This window comes from Podarcis gaigeae (genome assembly GCF_964106915.1).
Source record: "Podarcis gaigeae genome assembly, chromosome: 8".
NCBI lineage: Eukaryota > Metazoa > Chordata > Lepidosauria > Squamata > Lacertidae > Podarcis > Podarcis gaigeae.
Window position 1 is genome coordinate 37,244,710 of NC_139684.1, and position 23,810 is coordinate 37,268,519.

Below are 23,810 nucleotides of genomic sequence, written 5' to 3' on the forward strand. Positions count from 1 at the left end.
GTGAATGTAAGCATGTGTTAATCAGTCCACAATAATATGAGTTTGGGCCATACACCGTATTGCCTCCCAAACCCCACACCTCCCTTCACCCCTAAGTTACTGCCCCTTTTTTGCCTCAAATCCTTGAATCAATCTTGACTCAATATCCTGGATTGATTGCACTGATTTATGAAAGCAGAATCCATTGGGCTTTATTGATCACAAATGACTTAATGTAAAATGTTGACCCTGTTGAACTTGGGGGAAAGCTGGTATTGGGTTGATCTACAGATGACCTCCTAATTAGCACAGTGATTAAATTATGGGCATGGCTTCTAGTGACTGGGGGATGGGTGTGTGGATGGAACAAAGCCACATTCTTCCCTTGGCCTCTGTGTGGGTTATTAGTCTGTCGAGAAAGTGTTTTGTGACACTTTTAATTAAAACTGAAGAATGCAGAAGGGTTTGCTCCTTTCTGTCTCATCCTTGTCCAGTGCAGTGTTGCTCTTTTCACTGAATTAGGGATGATGACCCACTAACAATGGCCTACTTTGCCTGCTCCAGAACATGGTTATTCTCTCCCGGAAGGAAGTGACATGGTCTCTTTCAACAAGCCAGACACATATTCAGAGGAGTGGGATCTCCTGTGTCCAGACCCAAGTACAGACTGTAGGACCAACCAGCTGTCCAAGGTCCTGAAATCCAGTGTCAGACCAGGTTTCTTGCCCTACTCTGTGACCTATACACATTATGAACTCTTAGTCTGTTGTCCCTATAATTCTAAAGGACAGGAAAGAAGAAAGGACCTCATAGTGCAGTGACAGAGCACATGCTTTCCATGCAGTGTAGTGCAGTATAGCAGTTGAATTCTAAACATTATACAGTGTTAGACAAGCACCATGGAGACCCTGTTTCAAATCTCCCTTAAACTCACTGGTTGAGATTGGGCAAGTCACTCTCTCAGCCTGACCTGGTTCACAAGGTTGTTGAGAGGATAACATGCAGATGGAAGAAGTATATATGCAGAGGATGGGAGAAAAATGTAACAAAATAAACAAATCTCCAGCAACTACAATCATTTCCAGTGTCAATAATGGGAGAGACCAAAGTTGGCATTACCAGATCATGAGTTGAATCCTGACAAGATGGAGGAACTGTTGTCAGGAGGTTCTAATGTCTGGGAATTTAATAATTGGCCTGTTCTATATGGGGTCACACTCAAATGGTTTCAATGGTTAGGACTGCCTTTTACCAGCTCTGATTGGTTGTCAGCTATAGCCACTTCCATATATATAGTCTAGCTACAGTTCTACATGCTCTGGTAACCTTGTGTCTAGGTTACTGTAACACACTATATGTGGGGTTACCCTTTGAGACAGTTTGGAAACTTCAGCTTGTGCAAACTGTAGATAGTAGGGTGCTATCCTACAGCATCTGTGCAGGATCATGTCACACCTATTTTATGTGGTCTGCATTAGCCCCCAAGTTTGCTAGTGAAGAGAAACATTACTGGGCCAAAACTAAGGTATTCATGTTGACATACATAACCCTTAACATCCTGGGACTCCAGGAGCTGCTGGGTCCCTTATAACTGGCAGCCAGGACCTTGAGGTTCTTACAGTCATACCACTTATCCCCCTTAGAGCTCAAGGAGTATATGGTGCCCCCTCTCCCCCTTTTATCCTCACAACAATCCAGCCCAAGACTGGCCCAAGGTCACCTAGTAAGCTTCATGACTGAATTAGGATTTCAACCCTTGTCTCCCAGCTCTTATTCCAGCAGTCTATTTGACACACTGCAGTGGCTTTTGTCCCATGGGCAGGGATTGTTTGCTGTATGGCAACATGAAACAGAGCCTTTTCTAGTGGCAGCCAGGCCACAGAACTGCCCACTCTGCAACCCCAGAGTCGTCCGCAACTGGACTTAACGGTCAGGGGTCCCCTTTACCTTTACCTAGAGGTGAACTTAGCTATTGCATCAGTGGGCTTCTGGTGCCAAGTAAGAGCACACTTCTTCATCCAGGCTTTTGGTATTGCTGATTAGACTCTCCAAGATTTCAGAAATTGGGGTGTATTATGCAGGCTGTTGTATTTCTACCCTGTTTTCAATTGCTGATACATTATTATCATTATCATCACTGGTTTATCAGTCATTTTCTAAACCTCTGCCTCAAAGTGATTTGCATACAAAATAATTAAAAGCAGTTAAAAACACAAAAACAACTAATACATTTAAAAGAAGACCAAAACCCTAACAAGCGGGCCCTTGTGGTAAACACCAATTTATCCATCTGGGAAAGCATGTGGATACAAAAATGTCTTCAATTGTTTCCAGAAAGTGCAAATAGTGGATCCCTATTGTATCTCAACAGGAATGCTCTTCCACAGAACAGGGGCAGCCACACTAAAAACTGTAATCTGAGTTCCTGCAGAGCAGGTTTCTGAGGCCTTTGGAACTTGCAGGAGAAGCATACTATACATACTATACATACTATTGCATGTATAGAAGATGTATAAAAGATAAGGCAGTCTCTCAAGTAACATGCTCCTGAGCTATATAGGGATTTTTATGTTAGTACCAACACCAGCAGCAGATTGGTAACTGGTACAAATTTTGCTAGTCGGCTGCTTTATTCTGGTGGTAGTTTGCTGCCACAAACAACCTAGCTGCCACATTCTGCACCAGAATTGATAGTTTATATTTTTATCTGCATTTTATTGATCTGTTTGCAAATTGCCCTGAGGTTTATTTGGATGAAGGGTGGTTGAGAAGTGCAATAAATAAATAAATAAATAGATGAGAAATAAATAAAGTGCATGACAGCTTGGTATTGCTCTCTCTCACACACACACGCACACACACAGCCTTTTCAAGGTCACACTTCTGTTTTGACAACATTCATTTGTTTGGTTTTTAATTAGAGACTTTAAAAAATACTTTCCCGTGATATCTTTGTACAAGGACAGAAAATAACAGACTTGCATTTTGCACTACCAAAGAATCCCCTTCAGAGTACAAGACAACATGGCTGACAAATACCTCTTATTTAAAAAATAAAAAAGACAAAGGGGTTTTAAAAAGTGTCATTTTTGTTTGTTTTTGAAAGGATGGAGGAAGAAAGAAGAACCCCCATATCCCACGTAGATTTTTGAGGAACAGAGGAAGATTGAAAGATCTCTCAGCAACCATGTTGACAGCTTGCCTCTCACAGAAGACAATGTAGGTCTATTACAGAAGCCAAAGCCTCCCCCAAAATCAGGATGCATTTTTTGAAACTTTTTTTGAAACTTACTAGACATTACTAGTCCAATTATATATCTGGTGGCAAAATTCAGTGTGTGGGATGTGTTCATATAATGTAGCACAGCCAAGACCCTACAGCTGCTTTCCTGGTTGGACTTCCTCTGGTGTCCCTTGAAAGTTGTGCATATATAATATCATCTCTTCTCTTCCATTACCATGAGAAGCTGTAGCTGCAGTTCATGCTTTGGAGGGTGTGGAGAGAAAGAGAGAGGGAGAAGAAACACACATACATACACACAGAGAGAAAGAGAGAAAGGGAATTTGCATTGGGAATGACGGGTGTTCCTTCTGAAAGCTTGCAAGTTCCAAATCTTCTTGAGATGTTTCACCAGCATGCTGGATTTCATCAGCCTGAAAAAGAGAAAAGAGATCAACACATCACCTGGCACTGAGTGAAAAATATTCTTCATATTAATTAGATTTCTGAACTACCCAGGGCAGGTTACACCAACATAAAAGTACAAAATTGGAATCAGATAATAGAGTTTTCTATTCAAGGAATAGGTGGATAGATGATAGATAGATGATAGATAGATATAGATAGATAGATGACAGAAAAATAGATGATAGATAGATATAGATGATAGATAGATAGATAGATAGATAGATAGATAGATAGATAGATAGATAGATATAGATAGATAGATAGATAGATAGATATAGATAGATAGATAGATAGATAGATAGATAGATAGATGATAGATAGATGATAGATAGATGATAGATAGATAGATAGATAGATAGATAGATAGATAGATAGATAGATAGATGATAGATAGATGATAGATAGATAGATAGATAGATAGATAGATAGATAGATAGATAGATAGATAGATATAGATAGATGATAGATAGATGATAGATAGATAGATAGATAGATAGATAGATAGATAGATAGATAGATAGATAGATATAGATAGATAGATAGATAGATAGATAGATAGATAGATATAGATAGATAGATAGATATAGATGATAGATGATGATGATTGATAGATAGATAGATAGATAGATAGATAGATAGATAGATAGATAGATATAGATAGATAGATATAGATAGATAGATAGATGATAGATAGATAGATAGATAGATGATAGATAGATAGATAGATATAGATAGATAGATAGATAGATAGATAGATAGATGATAGATAGATAGATAGATAGATAGATGATAGATAGATAGATAGATAGATAGATAGATAGATAGATGATAGATTGATAGATAGATAGATAGATAGATATAGATGATAGATAGATAGATGATAGATGATAGATGATAGATAGATAGATGATAGATAGATAGAGTATATCTTTGAACTGAAGTACTAAGCAGTTTCCTATATGCCTAACAGACTAGCTGCCACTCTTCTGAGTCCATCTGGGTTTTTTATTTTTAAGGAAGACCCCAGGTTCAATGCAGAAGACCCCAGGTTCAATCCCCAGCATCTCCTGGTAGGGCTGAGAGAGACCCCTGTATGAAACCCTTGAGAGCTGCAGTCAGTCAGTGTAGACAATACTGAGCTATGTGGATCAGTGGTCTGGCTCAGTTTAAGGCAACTTTCTATGTCTCAATGAATTACAGATAAGGTACCTTTGGGGAAGGTGGAAATCCTAAACTGAGGCATTTCTCAGCAATCACAGCTTACAGTATAAACTCTTCTGGCACTCACCTTTCTCACCTCTTCAGCACTGGCCTGAAAGCTGTTCTCAGTTTGTCTTTATGCTGACTGAGACAGACTTCGCTTAGGTCTAGGGAACCTTGAGTGCCTCTCATGTTTCTCCCAAACCCTGTTTTAACAAAAGAAAATGTTTGTTTGGGGTGTTGTTGTTTTTTAAAAAACCACCATACTTGATCAGAGTCAGTGGACAACTTTCCCCACTCTCTCCAACATTCCCAGATTTTGACTGCAAATGACTCCGTAATCAATATGCTAGATCCAAATGGCCTAGTGGAAGCATTACTGCAAAAAACAGGAGCCTGGAATTTTTGGACTTCCATCATCTCTCACCATTTGCCATGCTGGCTGAGGCAAATGGGAGTTTGAGTCCAACAATATTTAGAGGGCATTTGGTACTCCATCCCTGTGCTAATGGACCATGCTGCTCCAGTTGGTTCTCCCAACCCTCCAGAGCAATTATATTCTTGGTGGGCATGGGGAACTGCAGTGAAGCTGGTGAAAACTGCCACCTCTGCCCCACCATCACCTTTCTTAAGCAGGTGTCAGAACTCCAGCACTGAGATATTTGAATGCAACTTAGCCATTTCCCCCCTTGTCAGACCTTCGTTTCAGAACCTGTGGCATTCCAAATGTTTTGGGACTCCAACCCACATCAGTCCAAGCCACATGAAGGGTTATAATCCAGCAACATATGGAGGACCACAAGCTCCCCATCCCTGCCTTATTTCTTTCCATCCCCAAAATTAAACTCCCGTTGTATTGCAAAAGAGAAACAAACTGAAATAAAGATTCATGTGAGCCCATTCACAGAGGTTGCCTTCTGTGCCTCTAAATGAGTCCCTGTTCTGGCCTGGTTTTCTTCTCATTGGCCTCCATGTCAGGTGTGCGTGGCAGATTTGGGATGATACTGTATGAGATTGTATCATCCCAGCTCTGTCAACTGAGAGATGCAGCCATCAGAGATAATCAGATAATATTATCAGAGCTGCAGTGGCAGAAGAAATGGTAAATTCACTTTCACATGGAAGATTGAGCAAGATTGTCTTCTGCTGCTCCAGAAGGTAGGACCCAAACCAATGGATTTGAATTACAGGAAAGGAGATTCTACCTAAACCGTAGGAAGAACTTTCTGATGGTAAGAGCTGTTCTACAGTGGAACAGATTACCACAGATGGTAGTGGACTCTCCGTAAAGAGGTTTCAAAATACAGGGTGGGTAGCCATCTCTCAGGGATTCTTTAGCTGTGATACCTGCATTGCACAGGGTTTGGCTATATGGCCCTTGTAGGTCCCTTCCAATACTGCAATTCTGTAATTTGATATAACAATGACATGTCTCTCCAATATTTGCCAGTATTTCCAGCCATAACTTGGTCCATCATCTAATACCGTAAAATGTCTCTGTAACAATTCAGGGAACACTGCAAGAAAAAAAAACCCATTCCTTGTTTGTCATTTCCATACGTGCAGTTCAAGATTTAAGGAAACTCTCTAAGTTTCAGCATAACACTGTCCTTATAGGAATGTCCATGCTACAAATTTCAGAAGGGGAAAGGGATAATCACTACAGTAATGAACAAGTGCTAAGTGCCAACTGAAATAATGCAAAAAGTGAGGCAGAAGTGTCTACGATCACCTATTTGGGGAAACCTGAAGTTTTTCAAAAATACAAAAAAAAAATTAAAGGTTTTTTTAAAAAAACAAAATGGACAAACGCTCCATAATATAGCCTTACAAAGACTGAACATGATTCGTACCTAGAGAATGTAGAGTGTCAGTTGGAAAAGAAAACAAATTGCAGAAGAAAAGGTTCTTGCTTCAGCCCCTTTACAACTTATGGTATCTAGAGGAAGGGATGGCTGGCAGGAAACCTGAACAGAAGCTGGTAAGAGCTCAGGATGCATTGCAAGATTTTATTGTAGGTTCTGTTTACTTATTTATAAGTGTGTTCCTGAAGCTTGCTTTGCTTTGCTAACACCTCTCATTTGTCTGTCAGAAGTATTCATTTGCACAGAGTGAGGGCTGTAGCTCAGTGGTAGAGCAACCAGAAGGTCCCAGGTTCAATCCTTGACATTTCCAAGCAGGGCTGGGAGAGACCCTGGTCTGAAACTCTGGAAAACTGCATCTAGTCAGTGTAGACAATAGTGAGCTAGATGGACAATTCAAAGTGTTGGTGCTAACCCTCAGAGCCCTAAATGGCCTTGGCCCAGTATACCTGAAGCAGCATCTCCACCTCCATTGTTCTGCCCAGACACTGAGGTCCTCCTCTGAGGGTCTTCTGGCAGCTCCCTCACTATGAGAAGCAAAGTTACAGGGAACCAGAAGGCCCTGCTTGTCAGTGGCACCCTTCCTGTGGAATGCTCTCCCTTCAGATGTCAAGGAGATAAAGAAGGACACAATTTTTAGAAGACATCTGAAGGCAGCCCTGTATTGGTAGGATTTTAATGTTTGATGTTTTATTATGTTTTTATATATGCTGTAAACCACTCAGAGTGGCTGGGGAAACCCAGCCAGATGGGTGGAGTATTATTATTATTATTATTATTATTATTATTATTATTATTATTATGCTGCATTCCTGTATGCGCTTATGATGATGAAGGTCTCCATGAAGTCAAATGGTGCACTTCAGCAACACCACAGCAATCCATAGCACAGAAGTAACACACAACAACCTCTAAAAAAATATTAAAAGGAAGGACAGTTTTCTGACAGCTTATTTTGACCCTAGGTGGCACTTAATTCAACCTGAGATCCTCACGTTCTAGTTTCAGAAGTTGACTCAGAAATAAGTTCCAGTGTGTTCAGTAAGCCATACTCCCAGGGAAGCAAACATAGGGTGGGAGTGAGGGGTGGGGAGTAACATTCAAAATGTGGTTGCATTAATGTATCTTTAGTCTTTAGGGCACAAGCAGCCAATGTTTTGCCCTCCATATGTTGTTGGACTACAGCTCCTATCTTCAGGGACCACTGGACACATTGGCTGGGGCTGATAGAAATTGGAATTCATCTGAAGGGTTGAGCCTTGGTTACCACACAACAGTGGGTGGCACAATGGGTCCAGCTATTAACCAGAAAGTTAGTGTTTCAAGGCCACCCTGGGACAGCTGTGGGCAAAGGCTTGGACTAGATGACCCTCAGGGTTCCTTCCAACTCTACAATTCTATTATGATTTATTGAATGCACTAATCAAATGCTGAACCTTGCTGTGCTAACTTTAATCAGCAAGACATACAAACAATCCTTCAGGTTTTAAGGCTTATGTTGAAGATTCCAGATTGAAATTTCTACCTCCCCCCCCCCCCACAAAAAATCATTTCAGATCAAATCTGAATCTTTTCAAGGAAAGGGGCTATTTTCCCCTGTACCTGTAGGTTGGATCACCAGTGAGGACATGGCTCTGAGCATGTACAGAGGTCCATTTTCACCATTCAGTCAAAACTTAACTATATGATACTTAGCAGCTTCACCATATTGTTCTCTTGCTGGACATACATTTGATTTTTGCCACTAACGTATTTTAAAATAAGTGGTGAACTTATTGCACATTGACTTTTCCTTGTCATGTTGTGACACTCTACTACACACTACTACATGGAAAGATCATTACTTCCCAGAAGTTCTTTGAGAAACAGATGGATTCATCCAGTAACTACATGAAAAATGGCTGTGCGTTATGTGGTCCTGGACCTAGAAAACCATGGCAGAGCTTTTCACACCACATAAACTTCCGTTCACTAAAATCAAGCAGTGCTTCTGGATATGGAAAGAAAGGGGGGAATCTCAAGAAGCTGGCTACCTTCAGTTCCTGCTGAATACTGACAGGTCTCGCCCAGCATAGGATAGGAAGCATAGTTTAAAGAGATGGACTGCAGGTTGAAGGTCGAATTCTTAAAGATCTTGGTCGGTTGAGCCAGCTCCTCCAAGGCCTTGTCATGAATAGACTGTGTTCTCACAAGGCTGCCCAGGGGCCTCTCCTCACCGCATTGTCCCACAGCCCCAGGGGGCCTTCCCCTTAGCACCAAACAGTCAGGGCTCTCTGTCCTTTGAGCAGGATGGCTCATGGGTCCCACAATCACATTGGCCCCCGCTGTGTGAGCTAAAGACCAGATCCTGGGCTTCTCAGAGGCTTCATAGGGTTGGCCATGATTTCCAAGGCCACCCACCAAGGTGGCTCCTCCCTTGTGGCCAAGGAAGTCCCCTGTAAGTGCCGAGTCAGCTTTGGCACAGGGGAAGGCCTGAAAGTGGCTGGGCAGGCTAAGGTTGCAGTTGTTTTTTTCTGTCTCGGCCAAGGTGCTGCCCACACCAGGGCCTTCTTGGTGTGGATGCTTCGGCTCAGCCTCCAGCTTGATTTCAGCCTCCTCCTCATCCAAGTCCTCCAGATCGCTCAACTGCAATTCCTTTTCTTCTTTGCATCTTTTGGGATCTGTATTTTGGAACGAAAAGCAGGGGCAGAAAGGATATGTGTAAACAACAACAACAACCCACAAGAAGGCTGAGTAACTGCAAGGCCAGGCCACACACTAGCCTCAATGAGCTAGTCACCTCAGGTGGCCGGCTGGGGACAACTGGTAGGGGTGGTGGATCCGGGATCCCAAGGAGAAGACCACTTATTGCCTCTTGAGTTTTTCACTCATGGCTGCCACTTGAGAAGAATGGGGCCACCACTAGCACTGCCTTCTCCACTCTGGCCTTTTTTCTCCACCACCAGCTTCAGCATGCCAGGGCTTTTCTATGCCACCTCCAATCACCTCAGGTGGAAAAAGAGGAGGAGGAGGCGGTAGCGGTGAGGGAAGGGAAGAGGAGAAGTGGCAGGGGGGCACAATTGACTAGTTTTGCCTCAAGTGGCAAAATGTATTGGGCCGGCCAGCCCTGAACTACCATGCCAAAATGCAAGGGGATCAGAACTTTGCACTTCTCATTTACAGACAGTGATAGTTTAGTACTTTCACATTCAGACAACCTCTAGCTAAATACCAAGGACAAGAAGCAAATAAGGCATTCCCTTCATATCCGATATTGAATTAGACATTAGACAAAATTGTCTCCGTGTGTGTGTGTGTGTGTGTGTGTTTGTGTGTATTTAGTCACACTACATATAATCAAATTTATGGCACTTCCTGCTACAGAGATGTGGTGTTGGCCATTACCTTAGATAGCTTTTAAGATGGTTTATGAAAAATAATAATACAGTTCTACCAATGGCCATTCATCGTGATGGCTGGATTCTGTATTCAAAGCAGAGACAGTACACCACTGAGCACAGGTGGGGCGCTGTGGGCTTACTGGAGGCATCTGGTAGACCACTTGATAGACATTTGGTGTGATCCAGCAGGGCATCAAAAACTGAACATATGAGGAGCCTTGAGAGATCAGATCAAAGATCTACAGTATCTCAGAGTTGGAGAATATCTGTGTCCCTCAAGATGTTGCTGGACTACAACTCCCATCAGTCTTGATCCTGCTATCTGGGGTTGAGGGATTCTGCAGTCCAGCAACATCTGGAGGCCCAAAAGTTCTCCACCCCGGTCTATCAAGACCAGCCCCCTGCACTCCACAGTGGTCAACCAGATGGCTCCAGGAAATACAATATAATAATTACTTTATTTTATGTTTTCTTCCAAAGAATCCATTATATCTTCACAACCACTCTGCAAAGTAGATTAGATCAAGAGGCATCCAGCAAGTCCATTTCCAAGCCTACCTTTGCTTTCATTTTCACTGCCACAGTCTTCACCATTCCTTCTCCCATCCTCTCGCCTCTCTTCTCCTGCTTTGTTTTTTGGAGACCAGGTCATCTTATTCTCTTTCTTGAGCCTTCTCCGAGCATTGGCGAACCAGGTAGAGACCTGAGTGAGGGTCATCTTGGTGATGATGGCCAGCATGATCTTCTCTCCTTTGGTAGGGTAGGGGTTTTTCCGGTGCTCATACAGCCACGTCTTCAAAGTGCTAGTGGTCTCTCGGGTGGCATTCTTGCGTCTGGCTGAGCTGCTAAAATCCACTGTTCCATATCTGGGAGAGAGATAGAGATGCTGAGCATGATTTTCTGAGCCAGTATGGAGGTGCATATGCTACTTTTCAGGCAGAATGGAACCACAAATTGGAACAGTGTCAAAATGAACACAACTTCTGTGTAACTGGGAAATAATTTCCATATCTATAGAGGCATTGGCCAATGAGAAGATAACTACAGCCCATTCATAGGCTTAAGAACATAAGACACACCTGCTGGATGAGACTAGTGGCCCATCTAGTCCAGCATCCTGTTCTCATAATGCCAACCAGATTCCTACGGGATACCCACAAACAAGACCTGAGCACAAAAGCATCTTCCCCCCTGCAGTTTCCAGCAACTAACAGCTTAATGTCTCCAATTGTGGAGGTCATTTGTTGGTGATTCTAGGCAAATTTACTCACAAGTTTGATCCACTGAATACAATGGAGCTTACTCCCCAATAAGAGTGTTTAGATAGAATTCTATACACCCTTACAGGGGAGCATGTTCTACTAAACTCAATAAGACTTCTGAGCATGCCTGCAAAGGATTGCATTTCTACACCTTTTGCTATCATCAGGTCTAAAAGATGGCAAGAATGAGAAATGTTACTCAAATATATTTTAATTGAATATTCTAGTCATTTGCATCTTGCAGGTGGTGAGTACTTTCTTCTATTTACGTATTTAAAAAAGAAAAGTACAGGATAGTGTGAGATAGAAACTACTTCCTCTTCAGAGCCCTATTAGCAATGCCATCTTATGCACATTTAAAGGTAAAGGGACCCCTGGCCATTAGGTCCAGTCGTGGCTGACTCTGGGGTTGCAGCGCTCATCTCGCTTTATTGGCCGAGGGAGCCGGCGTACAGCTTCCAGGTCATTCTGGTGAACCAGAGCAGCTCATGAAAACACCATTTACCTTCCTGCTGGAGTGGTACCTATTTACTCAGAGGTAAATCACTCTAAGTTCAATGGGGCTTACTCTCTTGTAAGTGAATATAGGACTTCAACCTAACAACACTCACACACATCACCCAAAAGCTATATAACAAACAGAAAAGCAGCAGGCCATACTTTTCCTCATTGTGGCTTCTCAGTGCTGTGGGAAGTTTAAGACAGAAGAGGTCTACCAGCAGAAAGTAGGGAAATTATGGGGAATTGTGCATCCCCCATATGTTGTTGGACTCCAGCTCCCATCATTAAAAGACAACTGAAGGCAGCCCCATTTAGGGAAGTTTTTGAAGTTTGATGCTGTATTGTTTTTAATATTCGGTTGGAAGCTGCCCAGAGTGTCTGGGGAAACCCAGCCAGATGAGCAGGGTATAAATAATATATTTATTATCATCATCATCATCCCTAATCACTGGCCACACTGGCTGATGGAAGTTGGGATCCAACAACATCTGGAGGATTGCAGGATCCTCATTTGGGTTGCAGTTTTATAAAATTATGCATGACATGGAGAAAGTGGGTAGAGAAAAGTTTTCCTCCCTGTCTCATAACACTAGAACAATGCTGGAAGATTCATCACAGATAAAAATAATTACTTCACATAGTGAATGAATTCTTCACATAGCACCTAGTTAAACTATGGAATCGCCCCAGGAGGCAGTGATGGGCACCAACTTGGATGGCTATGAAAGAGGATTTTTGATGGCTATGAAAGATGAATTTATGGAGGATACCAATGGCTACAAGCCAGAATGGCTGTGTTTTGCCTCCACAGTCAGAGGCAGTAATGCATCTGAATACCCACTGCTGGAAACCACAGGAGGGAGAGTGGTCTCCTGCTCAGGTCCTGCTTGACTGTTTCCCACAGGCATTTGGTTGGCCACTGTGAGAACAGGATGCCATTGGCCTGAACCAAATAAAAAGATTTAGGCAAACCCCAATGCTATATTGCTTAATAATTATAATAGTGATTATTATGAAAAAATACAGGTCTTGGTGCTGGCCTGCCCTCTTTTGCATGTATATATTGCTAGGTCAGATGAAAGGTTGTACTGACAGCAGAGTAACTAGCTTACAAAGGTCAGTGACAAAAGAAGGACAAGCTTTGCATGGAGACAGTCCCAGATTAGTCTCAAGCATCCTCAAGAAGGGCTTCTATCTCCTGGAGAGCTGTTGCGTTTCACTCTAGACAGGCCACATTCACACGTACATTTAAAGTATTAAGATCCCACTTTGAAAAGTCATGGCTTCCCCCAAAGAATTCTGGGAACTGTAGCTGCTGAGGGTTGTTAGGAGGAGACCTCTATTCCCCTCACAGAGCTATGATTCCCAGAGTTTCTCCCTCAGTTGATTTGCTCTAGTTTTTATTGTTTTATACTGTATGTTAATGTTAGCCTATTATTTTATTGCTGTGGGAGCCCCTCACAAAAGTTCTGTTACAGGACAGCTATATAAATGCAGACAGTAAATGAATATCCATAGGATCACCACCCTCTGCAATGTATGCAGAAGGCCCCAGAGTCAACTCTGGCCCTGTGAGAAGGTTCCTTGTTTGAAATCCTGGAGAGCTGCTATGTGTCATTGTGAGGAACGCTGAGCTAGATGGGCCAATGGATCCCACTCAGTATCAGGTACAGAGGAGTCCCTTGAAAGGCATTGGAAGGGGCTCCTTTGCCCTTTGCAAAGCACGCCTAGCATTCCAGGCGCCACTGCAAAAGCAAACCTTCGAATGGAGTCGTGCTATTCCTGATGGCTGCTCCCCAGATCGCCCGGGATTGACACACAGAGAGACGAGTCAATTGGTAGGGCGGGGGAGGGAGAATGTCGGAGGTTTGCCGCTGCTGTAGCTCCCAACAGTCGCGGGCAGATCTAAAGAGCTCCCGCTCGGCTGATCAAAGCGCTTGTTACCTGTCGTATTGGTACTGCCCAAAGGAATGTTCGTAGGTGTAGTAGGCGGCGGCCGTGGGCTGTGCAATCCCCGCGTGCAAAGCGGAGGAGCCGTCCTTGATGTCGTACTGGGAGTTCTAGAAAACGCATTAAAAGTGTTTTAAGGCTGAGTACGAAGGGAGATCCCGCATGTTTTTCCCTTCCTTTCCAGTCCACCCTACTCCGGGCCGAGATGCCCCAACTAACCAATAGCAATGACTGTGTGAAATCGGACCCGCTACTCTGGATTCCTTAATCCGGATTAAGTACCTTTTGGACTAATGAGAGCGTTTAGGCTGTTCAGGCTTTCATGGGAGTAAGCCCAGCTGAGTATAGGACTATTTGGGGACGATTCCCGAAGTTGCTATTTCTTCCCCTTTGCGTTGAGGCCAGGGTTGACTATACGCATACACAATTCCCATGTTGGGTTTTCACCTCCATGGTGCGATCCTGAAACTGCAGTCCTAAAACACATTTACTGAGCAGCAATTGCCGTTGAACAAATGGGACCTGTTTTCAAATAAACAGGGAGCTGCATTGTTAAAATCCTACCATCTTTAACGCAGAGCTGTCCCACCTTGCTGCTTTTTAACTAAAAATTCCTAAATTTTGTTTCGCTTGGAAGTCAAGGATGGGTGGATCAGCTAGAAAAGGGGGATAGGTTTTTTTTTTAATGAACTTGTCATAAATATTAAGTTTCTGAAGCATGCTAGTTTTAGAAACCGACCTTAGGGTGTAATTATAATGACATTTGCCAATGTGTACGCTCCATTGGACTCACAAGGAATTACTTCTGAGATGACAATAGAATTGTCTCCCTCTTTTTTAGTCTCCCTCTTTTTGGTCTCCTCTCCGGATCAGTGTAATAACTGCAAGCCACCTCGGGGCAGAGACCCTTTTGTGTATGATGAAGGAGGTACAGGGACGGAGCTCTTTATTTTATTTTATTTTTACATTATCTTGACATCGTTTTGGGAGCAACGCATTACAATTAAGAAACAAGACAAAACAATAGGTCCCGGCCTTCAATGAGCTTACAGTCGCAAATCATCGATGGAAAGTGGAGGAGAGGTTTCTGCGTCGAGTATAAGAATTGCTCTTGTGGAATTTTGGGACCCGAATCTGTGCACAACCGCAAGTCCTCCTTTCCACGCCGCTTTGGTTTTGTGCAGATCGCAGTTAAATTCCCCGCGCGCTCTTCCAGGTGAGTGTGGACAGGGACCGCTGTCCCGCGGCTCAAGTCTATGCATGTTTGCTCAGAATAAAATTGTGCATATCCCCGAGCCCAGCGGAAAGGATCCCGAACCTATGACCCAGTTGTGTTCAGTGGGGCGGGCCTACTCCTACCTTGGAGTGCCTAAGGTTTCTCAATACCCAACAGGTCTACACGGACCTCCCCAAATCCCAATATGTCTACTCGGAAGTAAGTAGCACGGATCTTAGTGGGGCTTTATAATTTCCTAGTAAGAATTGTACGCTAGGAAAGAGACTCAGAAGGGAACCAAACATCAAGAAACAGCGCAGGATTTTACTTCCGAGTAAACATCATCGCCTTGTAATGCAATCATCGCATTCTGATTCCCCTCCGCCCAGCTGCAAAATTGCTAATACGATTAGGTGCATTACCAGGTCAACAGGGACTAGCGCCCCCTTTTCCTCTTAGTAACCAAATTGTAGCGCGAAAGTCATAGGGGAGCGGAAGGCCTGTGCCTTCGCTTCACTCACCAGCGTGGTGTACAGTGTGGACGGATCCGCTCCGTACGGGAGGTAATTGGCGTAACTTTGGCCGGCCGCAGCTGCGTAGGGCGAGCCGTACATCCCCAGCGCCGCATTGAGGTCCGTCCTGGAGCCGGCCAACAGCCTGTTCTCGTAAGAGGGGCAGCAGAGGGTGGCCGTTTGGGAAGAAGATCCCGAGGACACATCGGAGACGGATCGGGTCCCTGAGTCACAGCAAGTGGTACTAGAGGTGGCTGAGACGAAAAACTGGAGTTCAGAGAGAAAGGGAAAGAGAGAGAGAGAAATAATTAGAAAAACGCAAGAAAGAAAGTCGAGAAACAATTTCACGTTAATTGCAAAGCACATTTGGAGCGGGTGGGTGCTGGGGGAGAAACCCTTGTTAGCCCTGAAGAAACGGACGGTGCTTCCTTCCGAGTAGGATCCAGCCGGTCAATGGGGCTGTGGAGATCCAGGGGTCCGGAGGAGGCTCTCCAAAGCGGGACGCCAGAAGTACAGAGTCTCCTAAACCAACCCCAATTTACAGCAAAGGAAGCCCCTAAAGCGAATGTAATGTTCTGCTTAGAATTCTGTCCCGAGTGGCTTGGAAATCTTAATGGAAAGGGAGAGAGAGGGAAGGTACCATCGTGGCAAGCCGGATGAGACTCTTAAAAGATACCACCTTCCCTTAAATTATATGGGGGGGGATGCAGGTAGCGGGGAGGGGAGGCTGGGCAGGTGTAACACTATGGGAGGCTTCCAGCTTCATCCGCAAGGGCACGAAGTCGGCGGGGATGAGGCACCTGGGACCGAAGTCAGGCAGGAAGGCTTGGAAAGCAAGGGAAGCAGAAAGGTTGCTCCCATGAGAGAGCAGCGGATACCAGTCAATTAAAAGACCGATTTTTTCTCTCTTTAAAGTATATATAAGATAAGCCTGGGAGATACACCCCCACCTGAAAGCCTGGAGAACGGCTGCCAGTCAGTGTAGACAATACTGAACTGGATGGACCGATGGTCTGACTCGCTGTAAGGTAGGTTCCTGAATTCTGGATCAAGTCATAGTATACTTTTGCAATTTGCATTACACCGTATGACACAATAGAGTAAATGACACTGAATTAATTGGCTGCATGCGCTGTTATTCTTTCTCTCACATACACACCTCGCCCTCCCAGGTCTCTACCTCCGCCTACCCCTCAGGTAAAAAGAAAACAAATAATTAGGGGGGGGCTGACTCTCGTGGATTACACCGGAATAAGCAGAATCCGAAATCCAAATCTAAATTGGACTAGAAAGCGTGTGGGCTCAGTAGCGATCGCCCCCTTCCAAAACGGGACTGACTTCTCAACCAGGTATGTGTAGGAATGCCTCTTCGCGTGAGAAAACTGCGACGAGTCAATAAGTTCCATTGGAATCGATTGGACTTTCCTTCCAAGTCAGTATCTTCCAAGTCAGTATCTTAGAACAGCTTTGGTCGCCTTGGCAAAACTTTATTTCCAAGTTATTTTCTCACTCAAAGAACCGTATGTCAATATTTATTGGATCTGAGAGGAGGGGGAGCACACCCAAACTGTGCCAGTCCTATAAATACCTGTACCCAAACAACACATACACGGATCGCCTTCAGTGGAAAATCAATAAGAGATTTGCAGATCAACTGAACTTCAGGAACACCCCCCCTCTTCCGCCTAAACTTGCCACCACTTAAAACTGAACAGGTAGTCATGAGGAAACAAATTCTTGCTGCGATCCTCTGCATCTTTCTTTGGGATTGAGTCCCATTGCAAACAACCTGTCTTACTCCTGAGTAAACTTGGGTACGAGCAGTATGCCGGTTCACCATATTTCCCATTCATTCAAACACGCGCACGCAGACACCCATCACACAGATCAAAGGAAGGTGGGAGGGGGCGACGCAGCATCTCCTCCAGATATTCATTTGAAACAAACAAACAAAAATGATTAAAACTAGATAAATGCAAAGGAGGCTTTGAAAAGATACCTGACATTGCACGCCACGCCACAGACCCGGTTCTCCCCCCACAGTAAAAATAATAAAAAAGTGATGGTGGGTGTTTGGACTTACCTGAGAAGACGTGTTGTAAGGATATCCAAGCTGTGAAAAAGACATCGTTGCTTTCCAGTTTTGTTTGGGGTGGGTTTTCTTTTTTTGAACGGAGGTTTGGGTGACCCCCCTTTCTCCCCCCCTCCCCAAATCCTTCGCCACTGAGTCCTCCCCCTCCTTCCCTCCCGACCCACCTTTTCACACCCCCATCCCCACGCTGCCTCTTGATGACGATCAATTACGAGCAGGATTGCGATGGATTATTTTTTATTTCTTCTCTTCGCAACACTCCCCCCCCCTCGTGCCCCGCCCGCCCTCTCTACACACGTGAATTATAAATGATTGCAAGCGGGCATCTGCGGAAAAGAGGCTCGCAGCCTCCGCCGGAGCTCCCCACCCGCCCCCTCCTCATCCTGATGCTTCTTGGAAAGAGAGGGAGGGCTATAAATATAGATATAGATCATTTATAGATGGATAGATAGATAGAATCTATGGAGGGGGAGAACAGCTCAACAGAGGACGAGTTCCGCTGGAGAGGCGGGGGGGGGGGAGCGGAGAGGAGGATGTTGGAAAGAAATTGGTGATGATGGTGGTGGTGGAGGGGTGCCCGGAGTGGGTGGGTGGGTGGGAAGAAAACGTCAAAGCTGGCAAGCCGTGGAAGAGTTCGCTTGTGCATTGTTTTTGTGTTCCCGTTCGAGTCCTTTCGCGCGCCGCTCCCCAGCCAGCCGAGCCGAGTGACGTCATAAGTAATCCCGAGTTCTTCGTGCCAATCCTGAGCCTCGCGCTGAGCATCTTAAAAGGCGCCCTTGCTTGTATCTGGCATTATTGTTGTTATTGTTGTTGTTATTTATTCCGTGAACGGGGCCTCTGTGCACGTCAAATTTAAAGGCAGAGCCCTAACCTTGCCTCTTTTTGCTTTTCTTTTTTTGCAGAGGGTAATGACAAGCAGTGGTGTGGTCAATTCGAAAGTGCAGGCGCCCTTCAGGCCCGCCCCTAACCACGCCCCTTTCTGCCTATACAACAAAAGTGCATTGTGGTCGACCAAGGCAGAAGCGATGACTTCCATGACAAACCAGCTTCTCCGCGGTTTCCTTTACTCCCAGCTCCCGCTTGCGCCACCCAGCCCGAGGAAGAGTTCTGGTGCACTCTGAAGCTTACTCGCTCTTTTGCTACCCGTTTGTGTTGGAAACGGATTCATGGGATCCCCCCGCAAAAAACAAAAACAAAACAACAACAATATTAGACATGCATGCTCACACAACCTTTCCCTCCCTCAGCTTAGTTTATTTGCTTGGTTTCTTTTGGAATATATTATTATTATTATTATTATTATTATTATTATTATTAACTATTACTACTATTACAATTGCTATATATCACCGCAGGAAAGGACTTCATCATCCCTCTGCTGTGAAACAAACGGGCAGCTTCATTCTTGTCCGTCCCTGCTGGGAGAGGGTTAAATATCTCCCTCGATAAATCGCTAGTTCCTGTTGTTGCTGTTCGTTTGTTTGCTTTCCCATACCTCTCCCCTCCCCCCTCTCTTTTCACACAACCCAAACCCAGATTTGAGAACACAAAAGGACAGAATTCACCTTTACGTTCCTCCACTGCAGCGTCATCGCCACCAGCGGGAAGAAACACACTTGCTTTCCCTAGGGGGCTCCCCCACTCACCCCACAGGAACAAATGAAATCCCGGGAGCTGCTGTTTACCACTCTATACCCGTACTATGAGGTCCAATCCTAATCTCAGTCCTAGGCGTGTTCAACTCAGTTTTGTTAAATGGGCTTTAGCGCCAGCTAAAATGCCTGCAGGATCGCGACCTGATTTTCTTTCCTCCTTTCCACTCCGCAAACCAGCATGGGATGCGCTCATTGGTCCAATGACAGATCAGGAAGACCATTTCCCCAGTCAGTATAACCCCATAAATCCCTTACCTGTCCCCAACCCCATGGCCACCTCATATGCACCCAGAATCCTTAGTAACTTCGTCGCCAGCCGTTGCCACCCTGTAGGCCCTACAGTGGGGGCGTAGGAATCCCCTTTGCACAAGCACTCCTTTCTCTGCTGGACGCATAGCTAAATAAAGGAGAAGGGCTCAGACTGTAATAATAGAGGATCACGGTGAAACTATCTTTGTTCATGGTCATCCCTTGCCTACCCGTTTCCTTCTCCTCTTCCGGTCGAAATATGATTGATAAACCGCGAGAGGGAGAAGCCCCTTTTTTTGCGCGGGTTGCTCTTTATAAAGACCTGTATATTGATGGCGCAAGAATTACTATCCCATCTCCTTTTTGAACCTCCACTCTTAAGGTTTTCTCCTCCTACCTCCTTAACACGCCCCCCCCCATCTAAACACACACAATAACAAAAAAGACTTAAAACATACGCAAACTTGCCTGGTACTCATTGTACTCAATGGGGCTTACCTCTGAACAGATATGCACAGGAATTGCTCTTTCCTAAAGTTAATGGAGGGCTTCAATAGTCCCTCCAGCCAGAAACTTTGTGTTGCTGCAGCCTTTCCAAACGAGGCTGTGTTCTCTCTCCTCCACCCTCAGGCAACCCACACGCACTTTATGATCTTCTGGATCAATCCGTCGACCACCTGGAAGATGCGTATTTAACCTGGCTGTAAAAAGACGCAACTTTTATTGGCGTGTGATGATTATATTACTATAAAATAAATTATTTTCCCCCGTTGTCGGCCGTCAGTGCACAAATGATTTCAACTTATTTCTCTCCCTCGCTCTCATCACTGACTCGTCTTCCCTAACCAAGGGACCCAGGTTTTATGAGCTAGGTTTCCAAACAGGGAAATGGCGCAGCAGGTGATTCTAGAGTGGCACCAGACTTCCTGGATCCGGAGCATCCGCGGGGTGCGATGCATGGTCAGCGAAGTTCCACTCAATGGATCTTCCTCTTGGGTGGACATGCATTCTACGGGGTTGAGCTGTAGGACGTCATGGAACTTTATGCACGCTTACTTGGGAGTAAGTGCAACTGAATTCAATGGGAGGGGCTAGAGGGCACTTACTCCTGAGTAAGCATGCATTGGATCAGCGTGTTTGAGAGGGGATGGGAACTGGGAGAATCGGAACTGCCATGCCTTTCAATAATTAATCCAATGGATTAATCTGTTTTACGGTTAATTGATTGACTCAGTTCACCAATGCCCACTTTGGAATACGAATAAAACAATAGTTGGGGCTTTGGCGTGTGTGTTTCAGGTATGGCTCACCTGTGGCCCTCCATATACTGTTGGACCCCCAGCCAGCGTGGTCAGTGACCACAGGCGATGGGAGCTGAAGTTCAAGACTGGTCTTAGTTGCTAGCTGCCTGCCTATACCCAGACAGAGTTTTAGAAGGGACCTCTCAATTTCATCCTGGCACCTTTCACCTTCTAACATGGGGAGTCACAATGGGTGGCGCCAGAGGGGGGAAGGGGGCAAGCCCCCCTCCTCAGTGTATGGACTCTGTCACTAACATATACTGCCTCCCATATCTTAACATGTGGGACACTTCTCGCTCACCTCGAAATATACGGTACTTTGCCCTTTCTGGGTCAGATTATGCGCCTTCAAAATACTTATATTCTCCTGCCAGGTTAAAAAAGGACGCCAAAGCCCCAACAATGTTTCCAATAGACACAAACACACACGGGGTTTTAAGAACTTTCAATAAAGTTATCTGCCTTTTGCTAGTCCCCAAGAAATCCCAAAATTCAAAATAGGGCAGAAAAGAAACCCTTCTCTGTACGGGTCTGTGACCGTATGACAAATGATTAGTTGAAACCCTTCTGTAAACAGCTCGTCCCCCCCCCTTAATTTTTTTTCCTCCCCCGGGGGTGGGGGCAGACAGAAACAGAAAAGTAGGACCTAGCTGGGGCGTTGAGGGAAGAGACGAGACTTCCTCCTGTATTCTGTTCTCGCCCTCCCTCCTAGATCCCACCGGACCAGCCCTCCTTTTCCCGAGCATCCCGTCCAGTGTAAATCCGGGGCTCCTAAGGGACCCTCCCCACCAGAATCTGGAAACGGCCTCGCATAAGCAGGAACCCGGCGAAGCACCAGGGGAGGCGGCGGAGAGCCGCAGAGAGGAGGCACTGACAGATCAAGGAGAGAATGATTGATGGCTGCCCAGAGACCAGGCTGCCCATTGCCACTGGGGTGTAATTGCCTCAATTAACAAATGGGAAGGCCCTCGTTGAACCATTCAACTTGATACGACGCTGCCCGTTGGCCACCGATGTGAGATCTTGGCACCGAAGGGGACATTCCTCGTCCCCCGCCTTCTCTCTCTGGCGTACCTGTGTTTGTGTAGGGGTGCGCGCATTTAATACTCACACGCGCACGTATCTGAATATGTGTGTTTTTATTTGCATTTAAGAAAATCCTTATTAGAGTTTCCTTCGCTCTAAGTTTATGTAAAAGAAAATCCCGGAGTGATCCCGGAGTCTTCTCTTCTTATGTACCTTAAGCTAATTGGAGGCTAATTTGTTTTATGCCTCTATGTGAAGGTATAAAACAAAACAAAAATCCAAAAATCCAGGCGTTCTTTAGGAGCCTTTTAAATGTATGCGTATCAAAGAAAAACACAAGTTATTTCGGAGTAAGCTTCCTAATCAGGAGTGATTCTGAAGTTTTCACTCTTCACGTGTACCCGTAACCAGAGCGAACCAGGAGTTATTCTGGAGTGTGTGTTATCAAGGGTCGCGAGAGGCGGTGGTTAGGGGCAGGGATTTTGTCTGTTATCTTTTTCTAGCCTCTCCGTTGTAAAACGAGCAACGCCACGGATATTCCCTTGTTTTGCAACCACACCCGGTTCTGGTTGCACACCCCTTTGTGACTCGCTGCAGCGGATCTCGTCTGCCTGTTCACAGTTCCTCCGATTCGGGTGTGACCAAACCCACCCCGACAGGGAAGAGAGTCGCTTGCAACAGGTTTTGAACGGCAGAGGAGGGAAAGAAGTCAGCTTTTTCTCCCTCTTTGGATTCTCCCTGCTACGCCTTGCTGTTCCTTTGGATCATTTAATAAGGCACAAAGCCTCCCCCTCTGAAGTGGTTGATGTGCGAATGCAAATATAATAACTTAAAAGTCAAGTGTGCGCGTGTGTGTGGAGGGACACAGGAAACCAAACAGAAAAGCAATGGAAGTTGCGCGCGTTCTCTAAGGGTGGCGCTAGAGAGCCGCGAGTGAATCCGGAAATCTGATCAAACAGCTTTTAGATCTAGATTAGAGCAGCAGCGGGAGAGGACTCTCTCCTCCCTCCCGCTTCTCCCACAAGCCAAAGAGGGGGAATAAACAGAGTCAACCTGTTTCTGCAGGGGATGGAATACGCTCAGTCAGGTAGAAATCTCTGCTAATGCATCTCTCATTCAGTTGCAAACTTTGCAAACTGGGGACTGTGAGCCTGCTAGATCTCTTCCCCACTGTGCTGAGGGCCTTTGGAGTCCCTTCCGCTTTCTGGTCTTTTATAACCTCCCCACCCCCACCACACAAAAAGCAGGCTCTTCTGCAGCCAGTGGTTATTAAGTTCTAAATCAACCATTGCATTTCAAATGCCCTTGCAAAGCTATTCTAAACAACAAACTTCCCTTGTAGCCAGCAACTGGTTTTTCAGAGCCCCCCCCCACCTGGGGGCAGCAGGGGGGACCTACCCCCCTGTAGGTCCCCCCCTGCTACCCTCCAGGTATCTGCTTGGTCACATGATAATAGGATAATAGGATGAAGGGCTAGATGGGCCATTGGGCTGATTCAACAGGCTCCTCTTATCTTACTGTTTTTCCAGTAAAACTCATTCTGGTGGGAAGGCCTTATGGTGATGACTTCCAATCTTTCAGCTACCATCAACAGTAGGAGCTGAGGCAAAGTTACCAGCATTTATAATTCAAAGCCCCACTTTTTCTACAAGGAGCACAAGGTGGTGTCCATGGTTCTCTGACCTCCCCCATTTATCCTGATGACAACCCTGCGAGGTAGACAAGGCCAAGAGAGGGTCACCGGCCCAAGATCCCCTGCTGAGCTTCATGACTTTGATGAGCCTAGGCCTTCCCAACCCTAGTCCCCCTCCCCCTTTTTACCCACACAACAGCCCTGTGAGGTAGGTTAGGCTGAGAGGCCGTGACTGGTCCAAGGTGCCCCAGTGAGCTTCACAGCAAAATGGTTTATTAAAAAAGGTGTTGATTCATCATATTTG

At 45.2% G+C, this 23,810-nt stretch overlaps 1 protein-coding gene across 3 annotated transcripts in view; it reads right to left on the reverse strand.

Annotated features, from left to right (window-relative positions):
- Positions 1-2,899: 2,899 nt before the first annotated feature.
- IRX6 (iroquois homeobox 6) overlaps positions 2,900-23,810 on the reverse strand; it is a 22,906-nt gene continuing 1,995 nt past the window's right edge. Inside the window, exons 1-7 of one of the 3 annotated variants that reach the window (XM_083751245.1) lie at positions 17,634-17,721; positions 15,560-15,817; positions 13,817-13,932; positions 10,668-10,975; positions 8,763-9,389; positions 4,956-5,073; positions 2,900-3,633 (exon numbers count right to left, since the gene is read on the reverse strand). In XM_083751245.1, coding sequence (XP_083607371.1) covers positions 4,961-5,073; positions 8,763-9,389; positions 10,668-10,975; positions 13,817-13,932; positions 15,560-15,817; positions 17,634-17,678 — 1,467 coding nt within the window. In that variant the 5' untranslated portion in view covers positions 17,679-17,721 and the 3' untranslated portion in view covers positions 2,900-3,633; positions 4,956-4,960. Of the gene's footprint in view, positions 3,634-4,955; positions 5,074-8,762; positions 9,390-10,667; positions 10,976-13,816; positions 13,933-15,559; positions 16,181-17,633; positions 17,722-23,810 lie in introns of those variants that run through there. The other 2 variants (XM_083751246.1, XM_083751244.1) reach the window with 2 other exon arrangements.